The following is a 26,481-nucleotide window of genomic DNA, read 5'->3' on the forward strand; positions in this document are numbered from 1 at the left end:
AGACACTGTGGAGAAATCTCCATTTGAAGACATTTCTGCATTTTAAGCGCCTTTTAATTTGACACTTTAATCCATTTCATACTCACAGTATTTTCATTCAGTTCCTGTTTCTACTATGCTTTAAACACCAAATTCAAGAGATATGAAATGCAGGTGCTACTTTACCAGGATTACATCCTTTTTAAAGAAGAAGTGATTTTCTCAGGACGAGCTATTACCTGAGAGAGCTCAACAAGGAAATCACACAAGCTTCTTGCCGCTTTCTAATTCCTTCCATGATAAATAAAGTCACTTTATAAATGAGAAATTCTGCATTATGGATTGCAAATGCTGAAAGGTAAAGCTACAAATGCAACTGTATTATTTATAACCACAGATAGACATAACAGAGACCACGACAAATAAAAGACACACTAAGCAATGCTTAATATTTAATCTCTAAATTTATATTTAGCCAAGTAATTAGACCTGCTCAAATATATGAAACACTTGCAATGACTGTTGGTCAATGCTTAAAAGGATTACTTCAATGCAAAGACTCACAAAAATGATTAAGTTTTATTTGATGTCTGGTGCTTTCAGAGATTCTGTAATTAAATAACTGTTGCATATTGGCACAAGCCTATTGATTTAATAGAGGTATCCTGATTTATGTTAACTTAGTATGCTGCACATTGTCACTTATGGGTGCTAACAGCTGTACGACATGATATTCAAACACCATTTTGCTATAAAATCCTAGAGTTTGATAAAAAACTGTTAGGAAACATTGAGGGTGCATGAAAGGCTGAGGCGTGAATAAAGGTAGTAATTTACCAGGTGAGTCAAATAGTTTGGTTTATATTTAAATTCTGCTTTTGTGATACTGCAAAAAAACAAAAGTACATAGCTGTAATTAAATTCTGTGGTCTGTAATTTTTCCCTTCAGGAGACCAGCGGTTGGAATGTTACAAAGGTATTATGATAAAATTCATAATAATGAAGTAATGCATAGTCAAGAACCAAACTATAGAATCTCACATCATGACTAAAGTAGAGATTAAAAGTCAAAACTGGTTGAGAGATGTGACCCTTTCACTTGTAGAATGCCACTTCAAATCCAGGTCTAATGGCCATGGAAATGGCATCTTCTGGAGATGGCCAGAAACTTGGAACTTTCCACTTTTGCAAAATACATGGCTTTTGACAAAACAGCACTTTCAGTGATTTTTATACAAGATGTTTTGGGTGAAAAGTTACCAGTCAGCTGTACTTACCCGGCAGGCCTCTTAATGATCACTCTTTCCTCCCTTACCTTGTCTTTGCTACAGCTCTCAAAATGCTTGGCTTACAAAACAACTTCTCCTAAACCGTTTAGTGTTTCATAAATTTGTGAACAATGGCGATGATAGTGCATACACTTATTAGGCAGGATATATTTAGTTTAATATAACATATGAAGGGTGTCACAGTTGAATGCTATAAATGCAACAAGGATAACTGGTTTTAACTTGAAAACTTTGGAAACTTTGAAAAATGTTTCCAAGTTTGGGTTTCTGAAATGGGTGTAAATTATAAGAAAGGATCTGTAATTAGATGCTGGGTCCATACTATACAGACAAATATTTGTTAGCAATGCATTTGAAGGGGATAACGCTGCCAGCATTTACTGTCAGGCAGATAAATTACATTTGACTATTGCTTTGAGCAGAAACAAAAATATCCTGTCTGAAAGAAGCAGCTCATCTTTGCTATGTCAGAAATCAAAACCTCACCTGAGAACCAATGATAAGATAAATAAGGTGGTAATCATTCAATTAAGAAGTGACAGACCTCCAGGAATTACATTACCACTCTGTCAGTATTCCATTAATTTCTTTCAGTTAACAAAAAAAGGGGGGCGGGGGGCAGCAATGACAAGTGTCCTGGTTTCAGCTGGGACAGAGTTAATTTCCTTCCTAGTAGCTGGTACAGTGCTGTGTTCTGGATTTAGGATGAGAACAAAGTTGATAACGCACCGATGTTTTAGTTGTTGCTGAGCAGTGCTTACACTAGTCAAGGACTTTTCAGCTTCCCATGCTCTACCGACTGAGAAGGCTGGAGGTGCACAAGAAGTTGGGAGGGGGCAGAGCCAGGACAGCTGACCCAAACTGGCCCAAGGGACATTCCATACCATGTGTCGTCATGCTCAGTACATAAACTGGGGAAAGCTGGCCGGGGGGGCCGCTGCTCGGGGACTGGCTGGGCATCGGTCGGTGGGTGGTGAGCAATTGCATCATGCATAACTTGCTCTGTATATTTATTGTTGTTGTCCCCACGGTGGGGTGGGGAGTGAGCGAGCGGCTGTGTGGTGCTCAGTTGCCAGCTGAGGTTAAAACACAACGAGACACACACAGTGTCCTACTTCTGATATCAACAGTTATGCACATTTTTCACTCCTTTTCCCCTTGGATGCTATAAATTTTATTTCCAGTTTTTTAAAGATGCTCTATTATCTAACGCAATCAGGAAGAGGCTTTTGTTAAAAATATGGATATCTGTATATTCTCTTAGAAAAAGTGGCTGTTGTAAGTATATTTGTTAGATGGAAGGTTAAAGCAATTTGTGTTGAAAATAGAAACACATATACAGAAAAAAAACCCAAAAGGTATGCTACAGGCAGAGGATTTTATACAATTATCTCCTTCCTGTCACATTAGCTAAAATTTATCTGCAATTACTAAAACCTAAGTCAATATAATTAAGTTTTTAGCCATCAGTTTTTTATTTACATCTGTTTCAATTTCCAGTCTACCTGGCAAGATCTACCTAGCACTTGAGAACTGTGTCCTTTCCTATCACGAGCTTTGCTTGTGAAATCAATCCTAATCCTCTCTTTAAAAGTGGTTTATCATCAGGCACTTACTAGATAATTTCTCTGGATGGGAAATGAGAAGGAATTTCATTTGCTCCCCTTTCTCTGAACTGCTCCCTGTGCAAAACGGACACAAACAAAATGTCTTTTGCCATCAAAACACTATTACATATGCATACACTAGTTATAAGCTAACAGTTTCTACATGTTTTTCAAGGGCTCTCACATTGAAATTTATTTTAAATCAAAACTGGCCCTGTTCTAGATTGACTCAATCTTGACAGATGCAACAAAACCCAGAAAGGATGAGAGCATTTTTAGAGAAAAATCAGAGGAGAAATGATTCACTCCAAAGAAAACAAAACCCACATATGTTTAACAAACTCTTCACCTTCCCTATACTGACAATCTGTGTACCATTACATTGATTTATCCTGGAAAACAGATGAGTGCAGATAACATACATTTGACTTTCAGGATGCAAGGTCGCCCTGTAGTTTAGATTCCATTAACTAATCTTAATGTGCGAGTGATTAATTTGTCCACAAGTGTAACAGTTAGAACAGATGCAGCTAAATTGATTGAGTGTGTTACTTTGTAATTGCTTTCTCCACATTGGTATAAACATCAGTCTCAACCAGAAGTTATGGGCTCAATGTAAAAATTACTGGGTGAACTGGCCTGTGTTATTCAGGAGCAAAACATGATGAGTAAGGTTTCTTTGTGGCTTAAAAATAAGCAGATCAGCCAATAACAAAAAGCTGAAGATAAAAATTCTAAATACAAAAACCTATTATTTGTGCATTTATATTGCATGTGTGGTAAAAGAGAGTCTTTAGTCAAAATCCTCTGCTGCTGTAAATTAACTTAACTTAAATGTAGAAATAAAATCACTGGGACTGATTTAACAACAGCAAATACAAAGCCATTTTGGACAGGCAGATGTTTCTTTAATTGTGCCAGTATTTTGTGCAGCTGTTCTGGCCATTTGACGCTTGAGTGTAATTAAATTCAAAAGCACCATACCTTCCGAAGAGGTTTGAGCTTGGTCTCCATTATAAAGTCGTACTTGCAGAGTTCACAACAGCGCGTGTCTGAGCTCTTAATCCACTGGTGCAGGCAGGCCTGATGAACAAAGCGCAGGGTCCCTGTGCAGCGACATGGTGTGATGAGGGGACTTTCATCATCTCCCTCACAGTGACAGATCCTGACAGGAAGGACAGCAAGAGCTAGTGAGGGAACTTGCCAACCAGCAATGCAAAGGCACTGGTTTATTTACACCGCTTTTTTGTTTTCAGACTTGACATTCATAAGATGCCAAGTATATGACCTTTCAGATTGAGGCCCAGGAACATATTCCTTGTTCCCTTCGTGACTTAGTAATTTCTCTTCACTTAGTTATTTCTCTTTGAATTTGCTACCATTTGAATGGTCTGAAGGTGAATCAATAGAAATAACACTTTTTCCCTTTTATGCAGGGCAAACCTTTAAGACAAATACCAGTGCTCTTTCTAAGAGCTGTATAGTTCTTGGTCTGTAAGTAATGCCAATAAAATACTCAAAGTTAGCAGAATCTAATCCCAAGCTGAAAATATCCAGTATGAAAAGTACAAAAAGTTCCTAGGATACCTCTTTGGAGTTACACAGTTAAAAGCACTAGAGAACAGTTTTGAGTACTCTGGAGTAATGCATATGGCGTATACACATGTGCACATACTTTTTAGGAGGCAGGTGTTAAAAAGTCCTGGTCCTTCCTCTTTTTCATTCTTCACTGTCCCTTTGAAGCAGACAGCTGCGTTATCTGGGAAACCAAAAACTACAGCTGTAAGCAGATCCTAAGGTAGGGGTTGGTCCCAGAGCTGTTGTTACCTTGTAATGGGATACAGAGCTTTTCATGTGGTTTTGCATAAAATGATCAGTGTCCTAACATCACAATCTGATGGTTTTCTTCTGTGACATGTCCAAATGTCTTGGTGATCTTTCCCTCTTCCAAACAGACTCCTGATCATACCAGGAAAACAGTCACCCATCAAAACCAATGACAGCTTTATTGGCAAGCGTCTATGTGAGGGCAGAGGAAGCTCTACGGTGAGCAGAAGGCTTAACCAAACACCTGAAGTGTAGGAGGTTCACCTCAATGAAGAGTAACTCCCTCCCATCCCCACCCCAGAAAAAAGCACCCAAGCCCTAATGAATGCCCTAAGAGTCAAACTGGCATGTAAAGACAAAAAGAAAAAAAAAAAAAGCTGAAGCCTGAGAAATGTTATTTCAAAATAGAGAAGTAGCAACAACACCACAGATCCTGGTGTTACGCAAACAAAACTTAGAGCTTAGCAACTTAGTACTTAGGAAAGGCACCCTCACATATGTGCGTGCAGAGGATGAGGAATGAACACGTCTGAGGAATAACTCACCCCTCTATGCAGAAAACTCTGGCCACACTGCTCCTGGGGTAGGAAAAAGGCTGGGGAGGGCACTGCGGTGAGGTTGTGCCCTACCAGCCAGGTTAGGGAAGAAGGGCGACCTTCATAGCACAGGAGCGCCTGGCGTACGTCAGGAGGCAGCCTGGCAAAGACACCCTGTGGAAGACTGGCTACAGCAGAGCACTGAGGCTGCCAAGTCTACAAGCAGCGGGAGGAGGAGATTTCAATGTCTAAGCGAAAGATCTATGGATCAAAACCAGCAGCTTCACTATTCTTCCATGGTGTAGCCTAGAGCCATGAGAAAATGAATCTACAACAATGGGAAAGCAGAACAAAGCTGCTTTGCTAGAAATATAGCATGAGGCAAAAAAAACCCCAAACAACCCAGCCAAAAAAATGAGGCAGAAATATAGCATGAGACAAAAAAACCCCCAAACAACCCAGCCAAAAAAATGAGGCTCTGGGAACCTAGTACTCAAAAGCCAGGTTTTCAGTGTCTACAGTGGTGCCCGTACACTAATCAGCATCTTATACCCCATGGGAGTAGAGGGGAAAAGAAAATACCACAACTTCTATCTTGCACACATTCATTTTTTGTGAGACACATTTTACAAGAACTCAATTTACAGTCTTTTCTTTACAAACCCAGCCAAGCTAGGTGCATCAGTGGCTTAGTTCTTACATGGAAATTGTCTGTGTACTGACTTCTTGTTGAGCCTGTAGCTTAAACAGAACTAAATTTTCAAAACACCAAATAGCTATGTTGCTAACAAATGCATTCCCAGCTGAGAGTTACATAAGAAACATCATTCTCTTTTTAAATTAAAGTTATTTCCCAAAGGAAAACTAGTATTCTTTGTTCATTTAAATTCAAGCTATACATAATTTATTTTAGAGGCTTAGCATTTAAACTATTTAGAAATTAGACAACTAAGCTAAGTACCCAAGAGCCTTTTTTCTACTACTGCCAGAATTGTTTAAAATTATTTTAAGAGCTAAAATGCAAGTTTAAAACTCCACTGGGATCTTCAAATAAAGTGACATTGCAAATTTGAAATGAATAGAAGTATTCTTCAGTAGAAATACTTTTACAGAAAAACGCTATATGAATTATACGTTCTATTTGTGCTTTTGTTGTACAGAAGTTACAAGCTAAACATATAAATAACAAGGTGACATTAAGAACCCACATTATACAGAAGCTCCAAGTAAATAATGGCCTCTTCTAGCTTTCTAACCATGAAATACGTAATGAGAATAAAAACAAACTTCAAATGGAATTAAAGTACAGAGAAAATAACCAAAGGCATGGTTTTCATTAGCTTGAATGCTCTTTGGTGCAATTTAGCTCTTCATTATTTGTTTAGCCAGAAGAAATTAGCTTAAAAGAAATTTGTGCTACCTAAACGCACAATCACAGTCTTTAAAGATATGTGGGTGCCTGACAGCTATTGAAACAGACTGTTGGCTAACTGCTTAAATATCTTTTAAAGGCTTGGGCCAGATAACTTGTAATATCTTGCTTAGTCATGAGTACTGAATCAGAATTTTGTGCGTCTTTGCCCTTTGCTGTATTTACCTATCATGTACATTATAATTAACACAAATTATAGAAAATAAATTGTAAACAATGTTTTTGAAAAGTATGTTGTGCAAACAGAACTGAGGTAGGGATACAAAGCATAGACTTATCTGAGTAGTAACTAAACCAAGTTGGAGTTAGAGAACTTCCATTCTAGTTTCCTATTTTTACATGATCACAACTGTTCAAAATTTTCACCCATCAGACTGACTCTTTACAGGGCTGACCTTATCCTGAGAGTAAAATTTGCTTACATACTTTAGAAATGAGTTGAATGAAAAAAAACCACTCTCCACTATAAAGCAAAAAAAAAAAAAAAATGCTAAATCTATGCTGATTTATATACAAATTGTAGTACAGCACTGATCATGGTTAATAGCTGCAGTTTCAGCTGTTCAGACATACCTACAGAATTTACATACTCAGCTTTTCTCAACTTTCTAGTCCTTCAGTAGATAAATGGCCTTCATTATAGAGCAATACTTTTGACTATGTGGAAACGGAGGGGAGGGAAGGAAGTCAGCTATTTGACCAAATCCTTTTAGTTAGAATCCCTTTATAGTCATAAATTGAGCCTGCATTTTTTTTTTTTTGGTAGGGTTTGACCGCTTAGTGCTTTAAGATTCCCGCATGAACAGGACCTTGCTTGTCTATGGGAAAAGATGAGTACCAGGCTCCAGAGGAGACTTTGCTCTATAAATCTTGTGCACACCAGACAACACAGCATATACGAGCTATTAGATGATCTTCTGATTCAGATATACAAAATTTTCTGTGTGTCTAATATACACCTACAGACATCTCCATTCACATTGAGAGCACAGAATATTTATTTTTCTTTAAAGAAAGCACACTGTGCAGCTTTATGAAATAATACTCTAACAGTGCAGTCATTCTTATGCTTAAGATTTTGCTTTATATACGAGTTTTTTAACTACCCAGCACATATTTCTCTAGCACAGAATTGTTTCTACAACCTTCAGCACACAGAACTAGCAAACAGAGAAATTCATGCCAACACTGTGCATATATCAGATGAAAATCCACAATAATTCTTTAAAGGATGTTCTTAAATAGCAGATTCACTTAGAATGCAATAAATCAGTAAAAAGAAAAAACACTTTTCAGGAAAAAAATAAAAAATGTTAAACTGAAAACAAAATTAGTCTTTTTGAAAGATTTTGCATAATTCATATAAAAACTGTTGCAGATTTCTTGTATGGTCCCTACATAAAACCCAGTTCTCAAACAGAAACAGAATAGTTCAATTTAGAAAATGTTTAGAGAAAGATGAATGTAAAAATGAAAAGTTAAAGAAGTTTACTGTGGACATTTTAGAATTATTTTTCAGTATTTCTTTTTGTTCAAAATATTCATTGCATTCAAGGCACATCCAAATGATGCTGAGAACCTAATAATAATGTAATCATTCACTGAGTGCTTCACTGCTGTATGTGACATACTAAACTTCGTACTTTTGCATAATGACTATGCAAAAGCAGTAAGTAAAGTTGCTAGCAGTTTGAGGTATTCCACGTACTTCACTGAAGGGCATATTGACACTATATATATAAAAATGAGAGAAATTTCTTATTGGATTAAAATCAAGCGATGCTGCTAAACTAAGCACTCAGAAGTGAGGCATCTTCAGAATTTGGTATTGTTGCAGTGTCTTTAATTCCATGACTATGAACTGTTTTCCCTTGTTTCCCCTGGTCCTGTTCACTGCAAAAGTTAGGAGGCAGGAAGGGAAGTATGAAACAAGATGGCTACAGTTTGTAGACATTCATATGGTAATTGGATTTAGGCTGATTTTCAGAAAAACAGCAAGAGCTATCCTGGATGACTGTCCTTCACTTCTCATCAAATTAAGATTTTTTTTTTTCCCATACAAACAAATTTCTTACATAATCTCAGTTTAAAAGGTCAACTAAAATCAGTGTGAAGCAAGGAGTTCACATGGAAAATGTTCAGGTTTTCCCGACAGTGGTTTAGTTTGGCAAAATCACAGCAACCAAAATTACAATCTAGATGGTTAGTCACCATCTGAGCTGCTTATTGCAAGAGATACAGATAGATTCCAACAGGTTTGTAGCTTTTCCATCACATGCAAGGTAACGATTTTACCCTCATTAAAGAGAATAGCTGCTAATCTCAACTCTCATTGGAAAAACAGCAGTTATCCTAACCTGTCTTTCACTAATCCACTTTACCCGTTGGTAATTAAGAAAATAGGCCAATTTCTACGCCACTGCAGTGAAGTATAAAATGCACTTATTCTGCAGGAGTCTTGTGTGCATTGTGAAACTTAGTGCTCTACCCTTACCCAGTTGGCAAGCGCTCCTCTATGACAGTATCTGTACAGCTGATTTCCATAGACGGCTATTGTCAAAGGAAGGTGATTAAGGGTAAGAATGGATTAGCATGTCCCTGCTTGTGCTTCGAGCTACATCAGAGCCTTGTCATTAGGAACAGTACTGGTAGAAAAGAGTTGGTAGTAATTCTGCACCACCAGAACTCTTTCAGTGGATCCCATATTTGGGATTGGCACTGCATCTCAGTACCTAATAAAATTTTCAAGGATTTTTGGCCATTACAGATAGACAAAGCGTTTAGCTACAGTGACGTAGTGCAGATAGCTTTTATAGAATTCCTTGAAAATATACGAGGTCAAATTTTACCCTCATTAACAAATGTACAACCTAGGGGAATGCCTCTGAGGCTTTCAAAAATAGAAGTGTATATGGGGGCATGGGCATACTGATAATGATGTATGGTAATATTTAAGGGCTATAAATGACATAATTATGTAAAAACTGTATTGTTCTCTAATATTCCTGGGTGCTATACAGCTATGTCTATGTTAACAAGCATTGCAGTGAAAGTGTAGCAAATCTGTTAAAAGAAACCAGCTAGTGCTAAAAACGCGATATCTACACCAGGGACATCTTGGTGGGGGTTGCCTTGATTTGATACTAATTTGAGGTTGGACCAGGAATACGTCTTTCAGTTTACTTTCACTCAAAGAGAATATAGTTGGAGAACTCAGTGTGGTCTAGATCATGGTAAAAGTAAAGGTGATCAGATGTGCTTCAAAAGCAGGCTCCTTATCTGAACTAAAGCACTAATGGAGACCCCTTCACTGACAAAATTAGGAGGAGCTACTGCCTTGTGACTGTGACATGTTTACTGCCCCTGTGATGCAATTGCTATGCACTGTGAACTAGAGCATGATAATAAACTAATGCAGATGCCCAATACCCATACTGTCATTTTCCTGCGGATGGAAGTATACCAGTAGAACAGAAATGCTTTCGAACTTTTAACAAATCTCTTTAACAAACTTTTAACAAATTTGCCCCCAAATCTAATAAAAGGGGCAAATATCTTCTCCATATAAATATGCTCGAGAAAGATAACGCTTATTCCTAAAATACTATTTTTGGTGAGAAATGATTGAAAAGGCAGTTAAAATCTTGACCTTCACTGGAAAGCATCCCTGGACTCATAATGGTTATGCAAAGATAAATTCTTACCCTCTTCAGTGGGTACATCTCATTGCTATACCTCGCTATTACTAAAGGGAGCTTAGTCAGGGAGAAGCAGCATAGTTGGAAAATGTTGGACCAGCTGAATCCCTGGCTTTGATTTTTGGCTGTGAGGATTATTAGCTGCCAGCATGAAGTACCACGAGCTCCTAAGTGATCTTGATTGGACCAAAAGGAACCAATTCCACACGTTTGCAAAAGGATACACAAAACTGCTGTCGTTACTGTCTGATAATCTTAAGAAAACTGTTCTGTCCACAAAAAGTCATTTTCTCTTTCTGCCAATTTATAAAGGGCTTACAGTGCTTTTAGGTAGTTAGAACCTAAAATTAAAGCAAACAACTTCATGAACAACTCACAGCAAATAATTCACTCAGTCATAAACAGAAACCAAAAAAAATCAAACTCTGCTCCTGCATAATTTATCACTTGGAAAAAAGAAGTTAAATTCACTAAATATGTTCACCCTGTGATAGGTTACAGCATGCCATGTTTCCCTTGTTTTTATTTTGCAGGCTTTTTTTTTTTTTTAATCTCATTTCTATTCTTTCCACTGTTAAATCATAAAGTAATCTAAATGACAAATTGGTCTTCCTCTCCATTTAAACACAGCGTTAATGAAGCACATTAATTCTCCGTACCGAATGTAATCAATTTGTATACCTTTTCCCTGTCGCTCCTGCCCTTCCATTATGCTATACAGTCAGCTGCCTTTATCTGACTAGAGGAAAAAACATTTTCAAAATGTTGCACCACACCAGTGGAATTTCATAATGGTCCAGGTAAAGCTTTCTCTTGATTTCTGCAAACGTGATCAGAATTTGTAAGAGACCCGAAAGCAAACAACATTAGCAAAAGCATACTAAATCTTTTATTTTGTCAGCATTTCTTGTCCTTCTATTAATCTTCCATTATAGGTGATAAATAGGATATCTAACCATCTAAAGAGTTACAAGTAATTCCTGCCTCAGATGCACTGTCAGTGCAACTCAAGATACGTCAGACAAGATTTACTGCATTGAACACAGTTCAAAGAACTAGGGACTGCATCTTAAAAAAGGATTTAGATTTCCTCTCATCCGCCTAGTGAAAGTCAAAGCTTTAAGTAATGAAACTCCCTGCAGAACATATGCAAGCTTTAAGTATTTAATAACGGGACCCTTAAAACCGAGGGTCTCCTCTCACCTGAACTTTCTAGCAGGAAGTGGTACCATTTCACCCATTTGCATTAAAAATAATAATAGGTTTTGAGAGAAAGAAAGAAAAGCAGAAACCAGGACTCAGTTCTCCCCCAGTTAAGTGACCCTAACCACAACAAAGACATGTTTGCCTCGTTTTGGCTCTCCTTGCATCCTTCTGAATCATGGAGAGCTTCCAAAAGGGACTGCCTAACCAGATGGCTAAAGAGGTGACAGATGGGGCTTTGAACCATCAGGCGGACAATAGAATTAACCAGGATTTCATACTGCTTCAAAGACTGATGAACGACTAGACCATCCTACAGAGAAGGAGATTCCTCAGAAAGGAGGAGATTCCTATCAGAAAGTCACCTTGAAAAAGAAGGCTTTGAACAGGAAAGTAAGCAGCGGTCGCAGTTCTTTAAAAGGAAGGGGTGAGGAGCCAACATGCAGGACAAGATTCAGAGATTTGGCTCCTAATGAAGAAATGTATCATCCTGAGACCCCAAGGAAGGCACTAACATACCAGGGAGAAACAGGTTAAAAACCCTCTTCAGCCAAACACTACAGTCTGGCAGTCAGCATCCTCCAGTGTTTGGTGATTTTAGAGGGCTCTGGATGGTACTTCAAGTCTACGTATTCTGCACTACAGTTTAAATTATTTACTGGATCCAACTTCATGGCTTCGGTATAAATTTAAAATGAGTGTTAAATGTCAATGGTAGTATTTGAGCCTATATAGCTATCTTCTGTTCACCTTTCTCTTTTTTCCTCAAGTCCATGAGGACCTGTTTCCTCCCCAGAGGCTTTCTGCCTGTTGATTTTGTGAGAACTCCACTATGTGAATATTTCAGGATGTAAGTATTTTCATGCAAGATACTACTTCTGCAGGTCCTGCTAAACAATATTATGAAAAAAATCCTGTTACAACACTTGATTTCAGAGAGAAACTACATAATCATATTGCCTCTTGTCAAGTGCAATGCACACTATTTCTTCCTATCTATGATTGTGTTAACACATAGAAATAACTATATTAGTCTTTTCCTAAGTTTATAATGGCTTTTTAATTAATACATTAGCTTTTTAAAGCTGATTTTAAAATATTATACTTGAAGTAGTGCCCTGGTTTCAGCTGGAATAGAGTTAATTTTCTTCCCAGTAGCTGGTACAGTGCTGTGTTTTGGATTTAGGATGAGAACAAAGTTGATAACACACCGATGTTTTAGTTGTTGCTAAGCAGTGCTTACACTAAGTCAAGGACTTTTCAGCTTCCCATACTCTGCCAGTGAGGAGGTGCACAAGAAGCTGGGAGGGACCATAGCCAGGACAGCTGACCCAAACTGGCCAAAGGACTATTCCATACCATGTGACGTCATGCTCAGTACATAAACTGGGAGGAGTTGGCCGGGGGGGACCGATCGCTGCTCAGGGACTGACTGGGCGTCAGTTGGCGGGCAGTGAGCAGTTGCATCACCTCCTGGGGTTTTTTCTTTCCTGGGCTTTGTTCCTCTCTCTCTCTCTTGTTGTTTTACTTCCTATTACAATTTATTATTGTTGTTGTTGTTGTTATTATTATTTTATTATTTCAAGTCTTAAACCATTCTTATCTCAACCCATGAGTTTTCTTACTTTTGCTCTTCTGATTCTCTCCTCCCATCCCACTGGCCGGGGGGGGAGGGTGAGAGAGCGGCTGTGTGGTGCTTAGTTGCCAACTGGGGTTAAACCATGGCAAGTAGATTCTGCAGATTTCATGAATCAACTTCATCATTTCCCTTACTGCTTCCCCCCATTCCTACCAGTCTTCTGGCATGCCCTACTCTTCTATTTACTCCTCAAATGAGGGTCTGCCATTACCTGACTGCATACAGAGTCATTCATGGAGTTCAACAAAATCAAAATTCTACTTCCAATATGCATTTTTTTCATAGTGAGAAACTCCACCTTATTTAAGTGTGTGTGGTTTCTTTCAGCTAATTATAGTTCAGTGTTATTGCTGAAATGACTGCATCAGTACTACAAGAAGATTTTACACCAAAAGCATAACTAGTCAAACAGATCATATCTTTCAATTCTCCCATCATAAATAATAAAAATACCACAACATTAATTCAGAGTCAATACAAAAAGCACTTATGATACACTAGTGGTAATATCAACTAACCAATTTTCTTTCCTTAGTAATTCCCACATGGAAATCCATGGGACTAAATCCTCACAATCCACTCACTTTATCATGTCCCACACCAAGCTTTTCCCTTGAGGGAAATTACCCTCATGCAGACCAAAGAAGGTTATTTCTGAGGTTGTGCCTCAAGCCACATGGCAAATTCCAGAATAAAGTACATACAAAGAAAATCTCAGATACAGGGCAACTTAGGAAAAGGGGGATCCAACTGTATGGTTTAGAAAGCCTATCCTGAGAATCTCAAAAAAAAAAATTAGGTGCCAGAACAACTCAGCATGGTCAGAACTTATGTAGTTGTCCCTAATCCCAGAAGCAGAAACCTTGCCTTCTTAATGGACTCCAGAAGAAAGGAGTATGTTCAGGGAAGAGATTGTAAAGATTGTCATTGGTGTCGTGTCATTGTTTCGTCATTTTGGAAATAGAGAAACAGTAACACTAGAAGGGGAAATGTCTCACTTGAAGTGACCAAGAGGCCTACATTAGACTACCTGAAGTATATATTGCACCATGGTAGTATACTTTATCTGACTAATGTGCTTATGCTAGAATTGGGTGTGTCCTGTCACATTCCTGCTCATGCAGCTAAATGCACATTGAGAAAACTGCTTATAGCCTTATTTGCATATATAAATGCGTTCCACTGCCAGTAATTTATGAGGAAGTAAAGGAAAAAAATTGCCTACCCAAACACTTAAAGAGAAAATAAATGGCACCAGGACATGTTTAAGATCCCTGTTCCTCTGCTATTTCCACACAATCCCATCTAGGTGAGAGCCATTCCTCTCAGCTAGTTTTGTCATATCAACTAGAAGACATGAATACCTAGGATGAAAAGCTTGAAGAAACACCTCAAGAAAACAAATTTTCCACATCGGAACCAGCTATGTTAATTCCAGTCTTAGAACAAACATCACAAAACCCTCCTTTTTCTATTTCTCATGCAGAGAAATGGTTACTGTATATGTGCATATCTACGTTGAAATGTAATTCTTTTTTTTGTTCCAGATGCAAGATTGTGAATCTGAAGAAAAACATACCACAGATCATGAGTCAATTAAGTGCACGGACCTGTCCTGAAAAACAGAAACTACAGTCTACACTGAATTGGTAGTAAAAGCATGTCTTCCTTTTTCTTCAGCTGTCTGCAAATTGATTAAGACAACTTACCAGCTATGAAAAATTAACATGCTTTTGATTTTGTAATGTTTTTCCTAGATGAATTATCATCACTATGATACACCTAGTAATGACAACAACAAAAAAAATAGCATTACCCTGACATGAAGAAAAATGCAATTATGACTCTTTTGCCAAACTTTGCACAACAGGTCAAGTTATCAACTGTGTTGAATTTAACTCTGAGTTGTTCAAAGAGCATCTCCACTGATAGCCTAGGGACACATACCCATCAAAAGTTTTCAACCTTCCTCTACTAAACAAGAGCCTAGCTGAAAAATTTGCGTGCACATCCAAGAAGTCCATCCTTGAACCAAGCTCCAAGTCTTACAAAAAATGCCTGAATAATTATAATAAAATTAAATGGGTCGAGAAGACAGAGAAAAGACTGGAGTCCACTCTCCATCTGAAAACAAAGTCTAAGTCTGGGGACTTAGGCAAGAGTTAGGATTAATCTACATGAGACAATTACAAAACTTTGACTTTAATTTATCTTTTTTTTAACATGATATAGTTAAGCCCATATGAAGAGCCATACTGAAATAATTTATTTCAGTTTTTGGGTAGCTCATATTCAGTTAATAATTATTAAATGGCCCTGATATATATGTACAGTGCCTGCTACGCTGGATCTTTAATACATGCAGGCTTGGTGGCTCAGAAATTTAAGACAACTCTGAAGCTGTTGAAGTAGTTATCTGTGCACATCTCTGCATCATACCGTGTAGACACACTTCAAGTGCTTCAAAAATGTGTGACATAGTTACGACTGCTGCTGTTTCTTTGCGTTTCTGTAAGGTGAAGAGGTCCCGAGCCAGGGGTGTGGTCCTGATGTACAAGCTGATGTACAAACACAGCTGGACTTTCGTCTGAAGAATCTTAAATTACCATGACAGACAATGGTCAGACAACTGAAATGTCCGTTCTTTCTTGGTAAGTGTAACAATGAGTGCGTAGCACTAGCTGTATTATTAACAGCTTCTATCTCCTGCTGTGAAAAAGTACAATGCCTGCATGTCATCTTTTTTCTTTTTAAAACTAGGATCTTTGTAGTGTGTTACTAGGTTGAAGAATACTGTGAAACTGCATGATGTGGCATCGTGAACTTCCTCATTCTGACTGTGTTTACGTTTCCATGCAAATTTCTTCCCAGCAAAGAAAAGTGAGAAGTTTTGGGTTACCGTATCAAGAAACTAAGCCTGATCCTCATTTACACTTTGTAGATGAGAGTCAGTGCTGGCTCACAAGTTTGGGGAGAAAAAAAAGGAAAAAAAAAGAAATACTTTTTTCAGTTCTGTTAAACTTACGGGATGGTGCATTTTCATTTACCACTAAATTAAGTAACTCGAGTCCACCTAGCTGTCTACTCCAGATTTCGACTTTAGCTCAGAAGTGGCCAGCTTGCTCTCATTTCCAGGGGAAAACGCTCACCTTCTGATTGCATGCTTCACACCAAGGGTATCAGACTGTCAGAAGCCTGAACTTCTGAACTAGAGAGGACCGTTGGTGTTGCTTTTTCTTTCCCAAAGCTTATTTTAATGCTTATTCTGCCCAATCATCCCTTGTATCGTTCCAATCCTTGTGATGGGTACCGAACTAACAGCCCCTACACGTTCACAGTGTAGAGGTGTTCAGCAGTGCAAAGTCCCATACAACTCATGTCCGACTGGAGAGGGTGTTTTGCAGGCACCGTCCATCAGATTGCTGTGGTAATGGCAGCTCTAGAGGACACTGAATCAAGACCATAAACTTATTTCATGTAAATCAATGAAAAATGACAAAGAGGGACCAAAGCTGGATTTGAACTTATCACCTAAGAAGGAAAAACTCCATATCCCATTGTACTGAGCTATCTGGCACTCTGCCTTGTTCTCTGCCTCCGGCTGGAGATTTAAAACACAGTAATACTCTGCCAGAGGACACAGTGTGTCCCTCTTCATGAAGAAAAATAGAGCAAAGAAAAACATTTGGTTCCCTTGTAGGATTACTGTTTTTAAATAAGAGAAGTATGTCTTCAGATTGAGATACGCTAACTTCTCTGTAGCAAAAGTTTTTGAGTTATTTCTTATGCCCTGCCTAGCAGTTTATTACTGAGAAACAGTGACAGAAGGCAGTCAAGAGAAGGGCACAGCCCACGGTGGTGAGAAATTCCTCTTAAGAACATTAAATCTTTCTTATTAGGGACTAACCTGCATACTTCTAAATCATCAGACCAGTCATCATACAACAATGGAGGCTTCTGCACAGCATCAGTCACACTGGGCCCTGCCCCAGCAGGTGCTCCATTATCTGGGACTGCCAGAGCATCACTGCCAGAGCCTGCCTCTGCAAAGCAGTCCTTCGAATCTTTACTGTGTCTAGGGAAAGACGCAGGTTGCCGATCTCTGTAGTAGCTTTTCCCTTTGCTCTTCCCACATTTTCTTGAGGAAATCCTTGCTTCCTGAGATGACGCTGAAGACTGTGATTCCTTAAGCCTTGGAACCCTTCTTCGGCGGTGATTTAAAGTAGGATTCTCAGGGTCAGATACCTCTTGCTTCTTTTTCCCCATTGTCCCCAAGGTGACAAGTTCAACAGCGTTATTTGAGGACCCAGACTGGTTACTGCATGATCTATTGTTCCTTCTCCCTCTCCTGGGCATTCTGGCCTTTTCTCTCGCTCTCCTCCTAGCCTGAGCCCACTGACTCTCATCCGAAGATGATGATGAATCAGATGCATTCCAGCTGGATCTTGCAGGCTCAGGATGCAATTTACAGTCTTTCCCCTTTCCTTGCTTTTCTGTATGCTCACCATTGTCTCCAGTCTCTCTTTTCCGCCTAAACCTTCGTTTTACTTGTTTCTTACCAGACTCCCTATTAGAAGGGGTCAGCACCATGACAGGGGTTGCATGTTCAAGCTCATCTTCTGACAAATCATGCAAGGTAGTAGATCTAGACAAAGCAGTAAGCAAAGGAAAGGGATGGAAATGGTAAGGGTGGGTGAAAGAGAGAATCACAAAAAAAGGATGAAAATGAGAACATGAATTTTAATAGAAAAACATAAGACTGAAAAGCAAACACAGAACCAGAACAAACAGAGATCAAAAGAAAACTAAAGTCTATGTAAATTATGAATAGTGTTAAGCAGAAGCAAGAGCTACATATTATTTAATAAAAACAACTAAGAAGTATCAGCCAGATTAGAGTGTATTTTTCTCAGCACTTACCTACAAATGTCCTGAGTGGAAGGGCAGACAGACAACCGTGACTGACTCCTGGGAGCTGTTCCTGTTGTAGGACTGCTTGCCTGTTGGAATAAGTTAGACAGTTTGGAATCTTTGTCCATGAAATACATTGCAGATATTTTACTGCTTTGCCACATGATTACAAAATTAAAGTAACAGTTGCTGCTGTTCATAGCGCACTGTTGAACACAAGCAAGCTCACAAAATACAGGAAGCCTGACCAAAAGCAAAACCTATTTGTGGAACTAAATATGACTGAAGTGTTTCAGCTCTCATTCGCTGATGACTACTTTTGTCACTGTTTGAGGAAGCAGCTTTCAACATTTGAATTTTCATTTTGGTTTTGATCTACTGTAAATGTCTGATGGGAAAGGATGTTGTATTTATTTCATGCAATCAACCAACCATGATGATTCCTTTCAAAATGGAGTGAAGTGCATTTATGTTATGCTGAGTGATGAAAAGCACAAAGCTAACCTATGTTGAGTGGACTGACAGAACAGCGAGAAAATTAAAGTATGTTTTAAAAGGTTTTCAAAGCAATCAGATCTTCTAGAAGAGCTGAAAAATGTTAAACTGATGAGCCTAAGACCAAAGTACAGGCTGCATCTCTACAGAGCTGATCACATTCTCAAACAGCAGGAGAAATATAAAACACATTTAGTATGTGATATTTTGCTCATAAGGTTGTTGCTACAAATTGCAGACTCAGGTGCTCAATACTTTCACTGAAAACATATTTTGATGGTGTTAACAGCAAACCATTTCAATCTGCCTCACAATCTACTGGCAGCATAGCTGTATGGAATCCAAATTTAAATCCAAGGCTTTGTGATTCTTCAGGATCACTCACGAGGTACAGTATTGTGGGAAGAGGGTTCAATACAAATCTTTATGACCTTTCTTTAGCTAATAAGGCCATTAGCTTTTAGTATACAACCCTACCCCATTGTAAGCACCACTACCAAATGGCGACAAAATACTGTAAGCCTAAGAGTTGCACAAGATCACAACACCAGATGCAAGGGAAGAATGACTATTAAGCAAGAGTACAAAGTACAAATAATACAAAGACGTAAAGGCTGTCATCCCAAGCTTTTGTACTAGCAAATCAAATTCAGTCACACGTAAAGCCCATAATAAAATTATTTCTAGCTCACCTTTCACAGACATTTTTGTGGTGTCAGTTTGAAAATTAATAGTACAAGCAAAAATAAATAAATACAGCAAGTACCTGATGACACTTCACTTTTATCCAAGGTTCTTAATATCCATTATATTTCATGCATAGATCTTTTGGAAACATCAGTCACCACTATGTGCATTTTTGCTTTTAATGGGATACCAGCTGAGATTTAAGAACGGTGCTTTTGCATGAAAATAATCTTCTAGCTTTCGGAATTCAAGTAACCCTTTTTACCTCTTCATGTGTTAATACCACAACACCAAAAATATTACTAATTCTTTACTACTAGTTCCATGAAATGAAACTCAGAGGTATGAAAACTAAGCCAACATGAGAAATTAAATTGATAAAGCATTTGGGCAAAATCCTTATGTTCAAATGGTTTTTCAGTGCCTGGGTCCACCAGGCAGAGGAGGAACATTAGTGTGTCTACATGCAGTCTAATGCTGGGAAAAAAGGACAAGTATCAGGGAGAGAAATTGTTTGTATTTCATATCTCTTTTTCTACAAAAGCAACATTTCAATTACACGTACTGTGAAGGAATATGAATTGTTTTCACATACACATTAGAAACAGATGGTATATGTATGGTTGGGTATATAATCTTTCTCCACCTCAGCCTCTGTGATTAGTTTTAAGTGATTAGGCAGACCTTAAGCCATTTGTGCAGCTACTTAACGAGGAAAGATGCAGACATCAGCACCAGAGCCACGTTGTTGGGCTACACGCTGCTGCTATGTGAAAAAATGTCCCTCCAGACTAAACTCCAGATGAAGGACTGCTGAAGAAATCCAGCCCTAGCATCGAGTGTGGACTCCTGAATTCATCCCCTGCGGCTAGCTCCCCGTTTCTTTTTTCCCCTCATAGCTGCAGGACTCTACCACTGCTTCTTTCAGGAGCTGTGTACTACAGAGGTTCGGCTTGATCTTAGGCGGTGGTCAGGTCATCCCCATGCCATAAAGGCAAGGTTTATGCCACCTTGCCACAAGGGATAAGTGGAACGGCTAAGCTGGCCCAGTAACCATACAGTAGGTCTGCACAAGTTCAAGAAACTTTCAGCAGCTATTAAAGCAGGAAGTCAGCTAGACGGTTCTTAAGAGGGCTGGAATCAAGCCAAAAATTAAAACAAATTCCTTGAAAAGCTTTTACACTTATTATTTGGGACTGGAGACAGGTGGAAATCTAATTATTTTAAGATAAAAATTACATTACCAGTTTGATTGCTTAAATCTTACATTTCACTCTCAGCTGTAAAGAGGTCTGGACTATTTCAGCCTGCTCAGTCAAATTTACTTTCTAGTTCCCCTGCACTGACATAATGATGTTTTAGTTGCACGTAACTCAGTCAGTTAAATCTTACATTTCACTCTCAGCTGTAAAGAGGTCTGGACTATTTCAGCCTGCTCAGTCAAATTTACTTTCTAGTTCCCCTGCACTGACATAATGATGTTATGTTTAGTTGCACGTAACTCAGAGGAAAGTTTATTTCCTTCTAAAATTCTTTTAAAAAAAGAACGCTTTTTGCTTGTTTGTCTAATCCTTATTGGAGCAAACCTGATATCTGGGCAGGCAAAAAGCCTATGCACCAATTAAGTCCTCAAAAACAAAGGAAGAAAACTCCAACATGCCGAGTTACGCACAAGATAATTCAGATTCTTATCTGTGAGCAAGTTTCATTCAACAGGTTTCTACAACTTTTAAATACAAATTTTTATTTTTATCTACTTTAAAATAGCTTTTAATGGTAAAATGAACTGATGGAGTGATTTCTAAAACCAAGAAAGTCACTGTTTCTGATATTCATTATCTGATGTTTACTTATGGACCTCACAGGTACTGGAGGGCCTTATTTTGTAAATAATTCCAGTTTTATCTCTGTAAATTAAATAGGAGTGGAAGGACCTGTTAATATCAGGTCTGTCCCTGCTACCACATGCCATATGAATATAATCAAGCACAGCTAGTCAAGCTGTTTTTAAAAACTTGTGACTTCCAACTCAGCTGGAAGCCTGTTCCAGACCTTTACCCCAAAATCCCTTTGCTTTTTCACCCAACCCACATTCTGACAGCATAAACTGCATGTGCTTTCTGCTGCCAACACTGCCTCTGGGCTTACCTCATTTCTTTCGGTAATATTCCCTCCTAGCCATCTCCTCTACAAGCTATACATCCCAAACTCATTTTTTTAAAAAAAATGTATATTCTCTGAAGTCCAGCCTCACAGTGAAGATACCTAAAGTAGCATTTAGTCAGTTGGTGTATTTACAGAGCACAGCATACAGCCATATGGAAGTTCCAGGTTAGATCCTAGAAGGGGTATGGTTGTATCAGCCCAGCGTTTTGCTTCCTCTGAGTGGCAGAGCGGGCTGGTGAACCCAACCAAGCGCTGCCCTGCACAAGTTCCACGTTCATTCAGTCCGTGCTACCTCGGAGTGTCTGCAATACTGTGCTGCCACAAAACACAGCACTGAACAGGCCCATCATCCCTGCTCAAAATATAAGCTTTCTTTTATCTTTAAGCATCTTTACTGCTAGTTTTAGAAGCAAAATACAAAATCTTTTAAGTGGCATCAAGTTTATTTTAAAGCATATCTGACAAACCAAAACACGATCATTTGAATATATTCTGCTCACATTACATCAGTCCAGCTCCTGTGGGAATGTATATGCAACAGATGTTGGAAACAGGCTCAAGCACACAGATCTTATTGCTATAATTGCTATCCCACTGCTATATTGCTATTTAGCACACTGAATATTTTGAGATACTGTATTTATTGAATAGAGGGATCAAACTGATGCTGTGGACTCCAATTCCACTTGGCAGGCAGAATGATGAATTTTTTTAAAAACAGTATTCCTTGAACAAATGTCTACTTCAGACAGCTGGATTGTACAGCTCATTGGAATGGGAAAACTAAACAAGCACTGTACTGATTTTATCATAGCAAATTATATCAGCAGCATAATTAAATGTGGTAATTCAAAAGAAAGTTGTCTGACAATTCATTTATAAGCAAGGCAGCTCATTTCTCTATGCCATCAACACAAGGAAGATGTTTGAGAGATAACGCCAACTCCAGCTGATTAGGTTTGGCATTTCAAAAATGTTGTTAGTAGAGAGAGATTCCCCAGTCACCACCTTCTGCTGTCTTGGCCAGTTTAGATGAACTCTCTTGTCAAGGATATGCAATTCAATTAACAGACATGACAGGGCGCTTATCCATAATTATTTTTGATACGTTCAACAGGATTTGGTAGCATGCTTTTCAAACAGAATAGTGGTAAATACGGAGTTTTCAGGACAAGCAAGAAGATAATCATTTATCTGAGACATGATAATAATTTATCTGAGACAAGGGGACTTTAATATCACACACACACGTGTCCGTGTCAAAACACTGCAGCAAAGACAGAAATGGGGGACAGAATGGAGTTCAACTGATGAAAACAGTATGAATTTCAAATCAAGATTGCCTTTACTTTGGTGTTCAGGATCTGATAGAATTTTTCAGATAGTAACAAAAAATGAGAGTCCTCACTGACCATCTATTGCATAACACTGCATGTTGAAACTAGTCCAAGAACATGAGTCAAGTTGTGCTCTTCTTCAGAAGAGAGAAGGACTCTACTTAGACCTAACAGAAAAGCTGAGTAAAAACACATTCCACAAGTGCAAAGCATTCATATTTGAATGGAGTTAAGCTTTAAAATAACAAACTGGATGTAATGGACAGCCGCTATACAATGGCCTCACAGATGCCACCAGAAAGGCTAATGAATCCTCTAATACCTCTGTTCTGAATAAGGAAGGCATTTCCAAAAGCTGCTCAGCTTACAACACTGCTTAAGTAGAAAGTCGCAGAAAATTGAGGGAAGGTAGGGCAGACAGGGAATATGACTAATGCTTTTATTCTCGTACTAAGTATGCTTTATAGCAGCAATGCATCACAGAATCCTCCAGATCCCACCAGCCAATATAGTTAAAAAGCTGAAACTCTATCCTATTAAAATAATGGCACACCAAGGAATGGATACCTTAGAAGATTATGGCAGTTTGCATGGCAATAAGCTCAGCAGGAGATCCAGTCTGTGTATTTTCATCTGAAAATTTCTGCTTTGTAAGCAATGCAACTTTTAATGGAAAACATCCATCTTTATAAACTTCTATTTGGATAATTTATCAAGTCTACAAAGACCAAAACCATAGCGGAAATGACCCAAGCCAGGTGTATCTTACAAAGCGTGTCTTGATGGCAATTGAAACTTAGGCACATGGGTTTGGGAAAGTGTGGTTTCTTGTTTTGGTTTGGTTTGGTTGTTTGGTTTTTCTTTTCTATTTTGGTCCTTTATGATGGAGTTCCTGCTTTGTGCTCAAAGTTATAATAGTCTGATTGATGGGTTTACAGCAACCGTTAAATTAATTGGTAACTCAATTTCTGTTACATTTTCTCTCACAGATTTTTTTTTGTAAATTATTCCTTGCACATTTCTTCCCCAACCTGTTTCTTTCTCTCCTGTCTTCCTTCCCCTCCTTCTGCCTCTGAAGAGAAGGAATAAAGGGAAAAGTGACACAGAAGGAAGGAGAGGAAATAGCCTTACGATTCTGCTGAACAATACCATTCAGCACCTTTGGAAATCAGTATGATCCTGTTGTAAAATGCTTTGAAATCTAAATCACTAAAGCAGGTTTACTTTCCATCAAAGTAAAATCAAAATTGCAAGTGGCAAATCTATCCTACTATTTAAAAAATGAAACCAACAAAAGCAATTACAACTTTGACTTGTAGATTCAATAAGCTTTTTAATTTCTTCTCCCGTCTTACTGATCTATGTTAATCTTCATTTTAGAGGTAGAGGTTCTACTCAAAAATCCACTCTATCTATAGACGTAGACTAGCTAAGATTTGAATTATCAGATGGATTATAGTTTACAAAAGTCTTTGTACTGCAGCAATGCAGTATTTTTGATTCATGATTCTCTTCAAGGATGCCTCTTTCTAGACATTATTACTTTCTTAATAAAAATGTTTTGTAGTTCTTAGAAAAAAATACGCAGATGTAGGCAATTGAAACAAAGGATGTGCTGGTCTTTACACAAAAGGTGCAGAGCCCTGAGACCAGCAGCTTTTGACTGTCTGGAAGGAGCTAAATGCAAATTTAGCCTGTACGAAAGGTGAAGCACAAAACATGCATCTTCTTTGTTACTGGATTTTGTAGTGTTTTAGTTCTAAAGGTAGTCAGTATCAGTATTCAGAGAACATCATTTAGACTTTCTCTTCCAAAGAGGGCATCTGTTTCCACATATTCCTCTATCTGCAAGACTTAAAGCCTCAAAATGTTTCTATATACTAAAGAGCTTTCAATCATATGACATTCCTGCCATTCTCCCAGAAGTGCATGTGTACGTAAGTGCACACACTCACCCTATTCTTCGTTTGGTCTGATGGGCTACAAAGGACACAGACTAGGTAAATTCCCATCTGTGAGGATATCATTATTATATTTGAACAACTCTACTCTGGTGTGTATTTGGTATCTCTTTATTCCAGCCCTAAGGAAGAGAGAAACCTAAATGCGCCAGAGCAAAAGAGCTGTAGTAAGAATATTGAAATGACTAAGCCAAAAGACAGTGAAACCCTGACAATGCATCATTACAAAAAACAGGAGACACTGTATTTTTATGAAGTGCAAGGAACCTCAGACTGCAGCAAAAAATAATTTTGTATCACTGTAGAAATAAAGCTTGCTTCATCAGATTGTTTTTAGGACAAAGACCTGAAACGTGCTTCTGAGTGCCATGGTGAAAAAATAAACGCCATATAAAAATTTCCAGGAGTACATATGGAGCAGGTATGTTAGAGATCATAATTCTTGTTGAAAACTAAACAATAGGCATATGTAATAACTTGCATACCATGTTTACTGAAAACAAGTCAAAGCTCCTTCTCCTGTATGGTATTGCATATCACAGGATAGGACTGAAATCTGTGATAACACAATGTCTTTACAGAAGCGGAAATTATATATAGGCATTACACACAAAGTAAGCTTGTATAAACACATAAAGTTTGTGGTACTTAACACATTTCAAACATATGCAATTTTGTCTGGATGTGTCGATGTGGCACATTTAGGTATATGCAGAATATGCTGTTGGTAAGAACTGTGATTTAATAAAACAGAATCTGTATAACTATGTATTATTGTATACATACAATCGTATTTTTGTATGTATTCCCTCTCATTAGAACATGAGTTTAAAACAGGTCAAGCGTATCCAAGAAAAAATTGAAAATGTACTATTTTCTAATGGTTGTCCCCTAGAACTGAGATGTATTTAATGCAATTTTATTCAGAAGTTCAAATTTCAGAGAGACTTAGGTAAATTCTGCAGTGATGCCTTTTGTTAAGCTTATTGTAAATAAAGAATAAATTGTATGGACAAGCCACGAAGTATTCTCTAGACAAAGAAATCAAACATTTACATCTAAGAGGAAAAAAAAGTGCAGCAATAGTTATTATGCCATTGTATCTAGTTCTAGTTTTTTGCCTTTCTCTGCTTTATGTTTTGATGAACAAAATACCTTTCACTAACTTGTTTACTCTGTGCTGTTGTTTTTTACAGTAACAGAATCATAATGAGAGTTAAGTGCCAGGTTAGTCTTCACCTTTGATACTGATTCTGTTTATGAGCAAGAAGAATCATTTAGATGACTAACATAACATTTACACTCATATTTTAATGCCGGTTTGGTATACGTGGTATTATTCACTGTAACAGCACTTTTGAAGGCTGACATTTTAACACTTTACAACAGCAAGGTATTATTTTTTTCTTGGTTTATTTTCGTTTTTGAAAGCTCTAAGTTTTCTCTCGGTTGCTCACTATATAGTAAGCTAGAAGCTACACTTGGAAAGGACGGAGCTCAATGGAGTTTTATTAGGTGGATGCTTCAGAGACTTGTAAATAAAAAGTGTTCTAACACCTGCTCCAGGCTTTTGAGAAGTAATCGAGCCAAAACAGAAATCAGGCAATTTGCTCCAAGCCTGAGTTTCTCTGCACTGAAAAATAAGCCCAAAGTTCCCATCAGAGAATTTCAACTCTTAGTGCTGAGAGAGCATCCATCTCTAAGGAGCTCTTGA

At 38.1% G+C, this 26,481-nt stretch overlaps 1 protein-coding gene across 1 annotated transcript in view; it reads right to left on the reverse strand.

The window, feature by feature from the left end:
* Positions 1-26,481, reverse strand: part of MARCH1 (membrane associated ring-CH-type finger 1) — a 102,608-nt gene that overhangs the window by 21,981 nt on the left and 54,146 nt on the right. The window contains exons 3-4 of the mRNA XM_009272314.1: positions 18,131-18,210; positions 3,860-4,040 (exon numbers count right to left, since the gene is read on the reverse strand). Of these exons, the coding sequence (XP_009270589.1) occupies positions 3,860-4,040; positions 18,131-18,210 (261 nt within the window). The remainder of the gene's footprint in view (positions 1-3,859; positions 4,041-18,130; positions 18,211-26,481) is intronic.

This window comes from Aptenodytes forsteri, unplaced genomic scaffold (genome assembly GCF_000699145.1).
Source record: "Aptenodytes forsteri isolate BGI_AS27 unplaced genomic scaffold, ASM69914v1 Scaffold13, whole genome shotgun sequence".
Lineage (NCBI taxonomy): Eukaryota > Metazoa > Chordata > Aves > Sphenisciformes > Spheniscidae > Aptenodytes > Aptenodytes forsteri.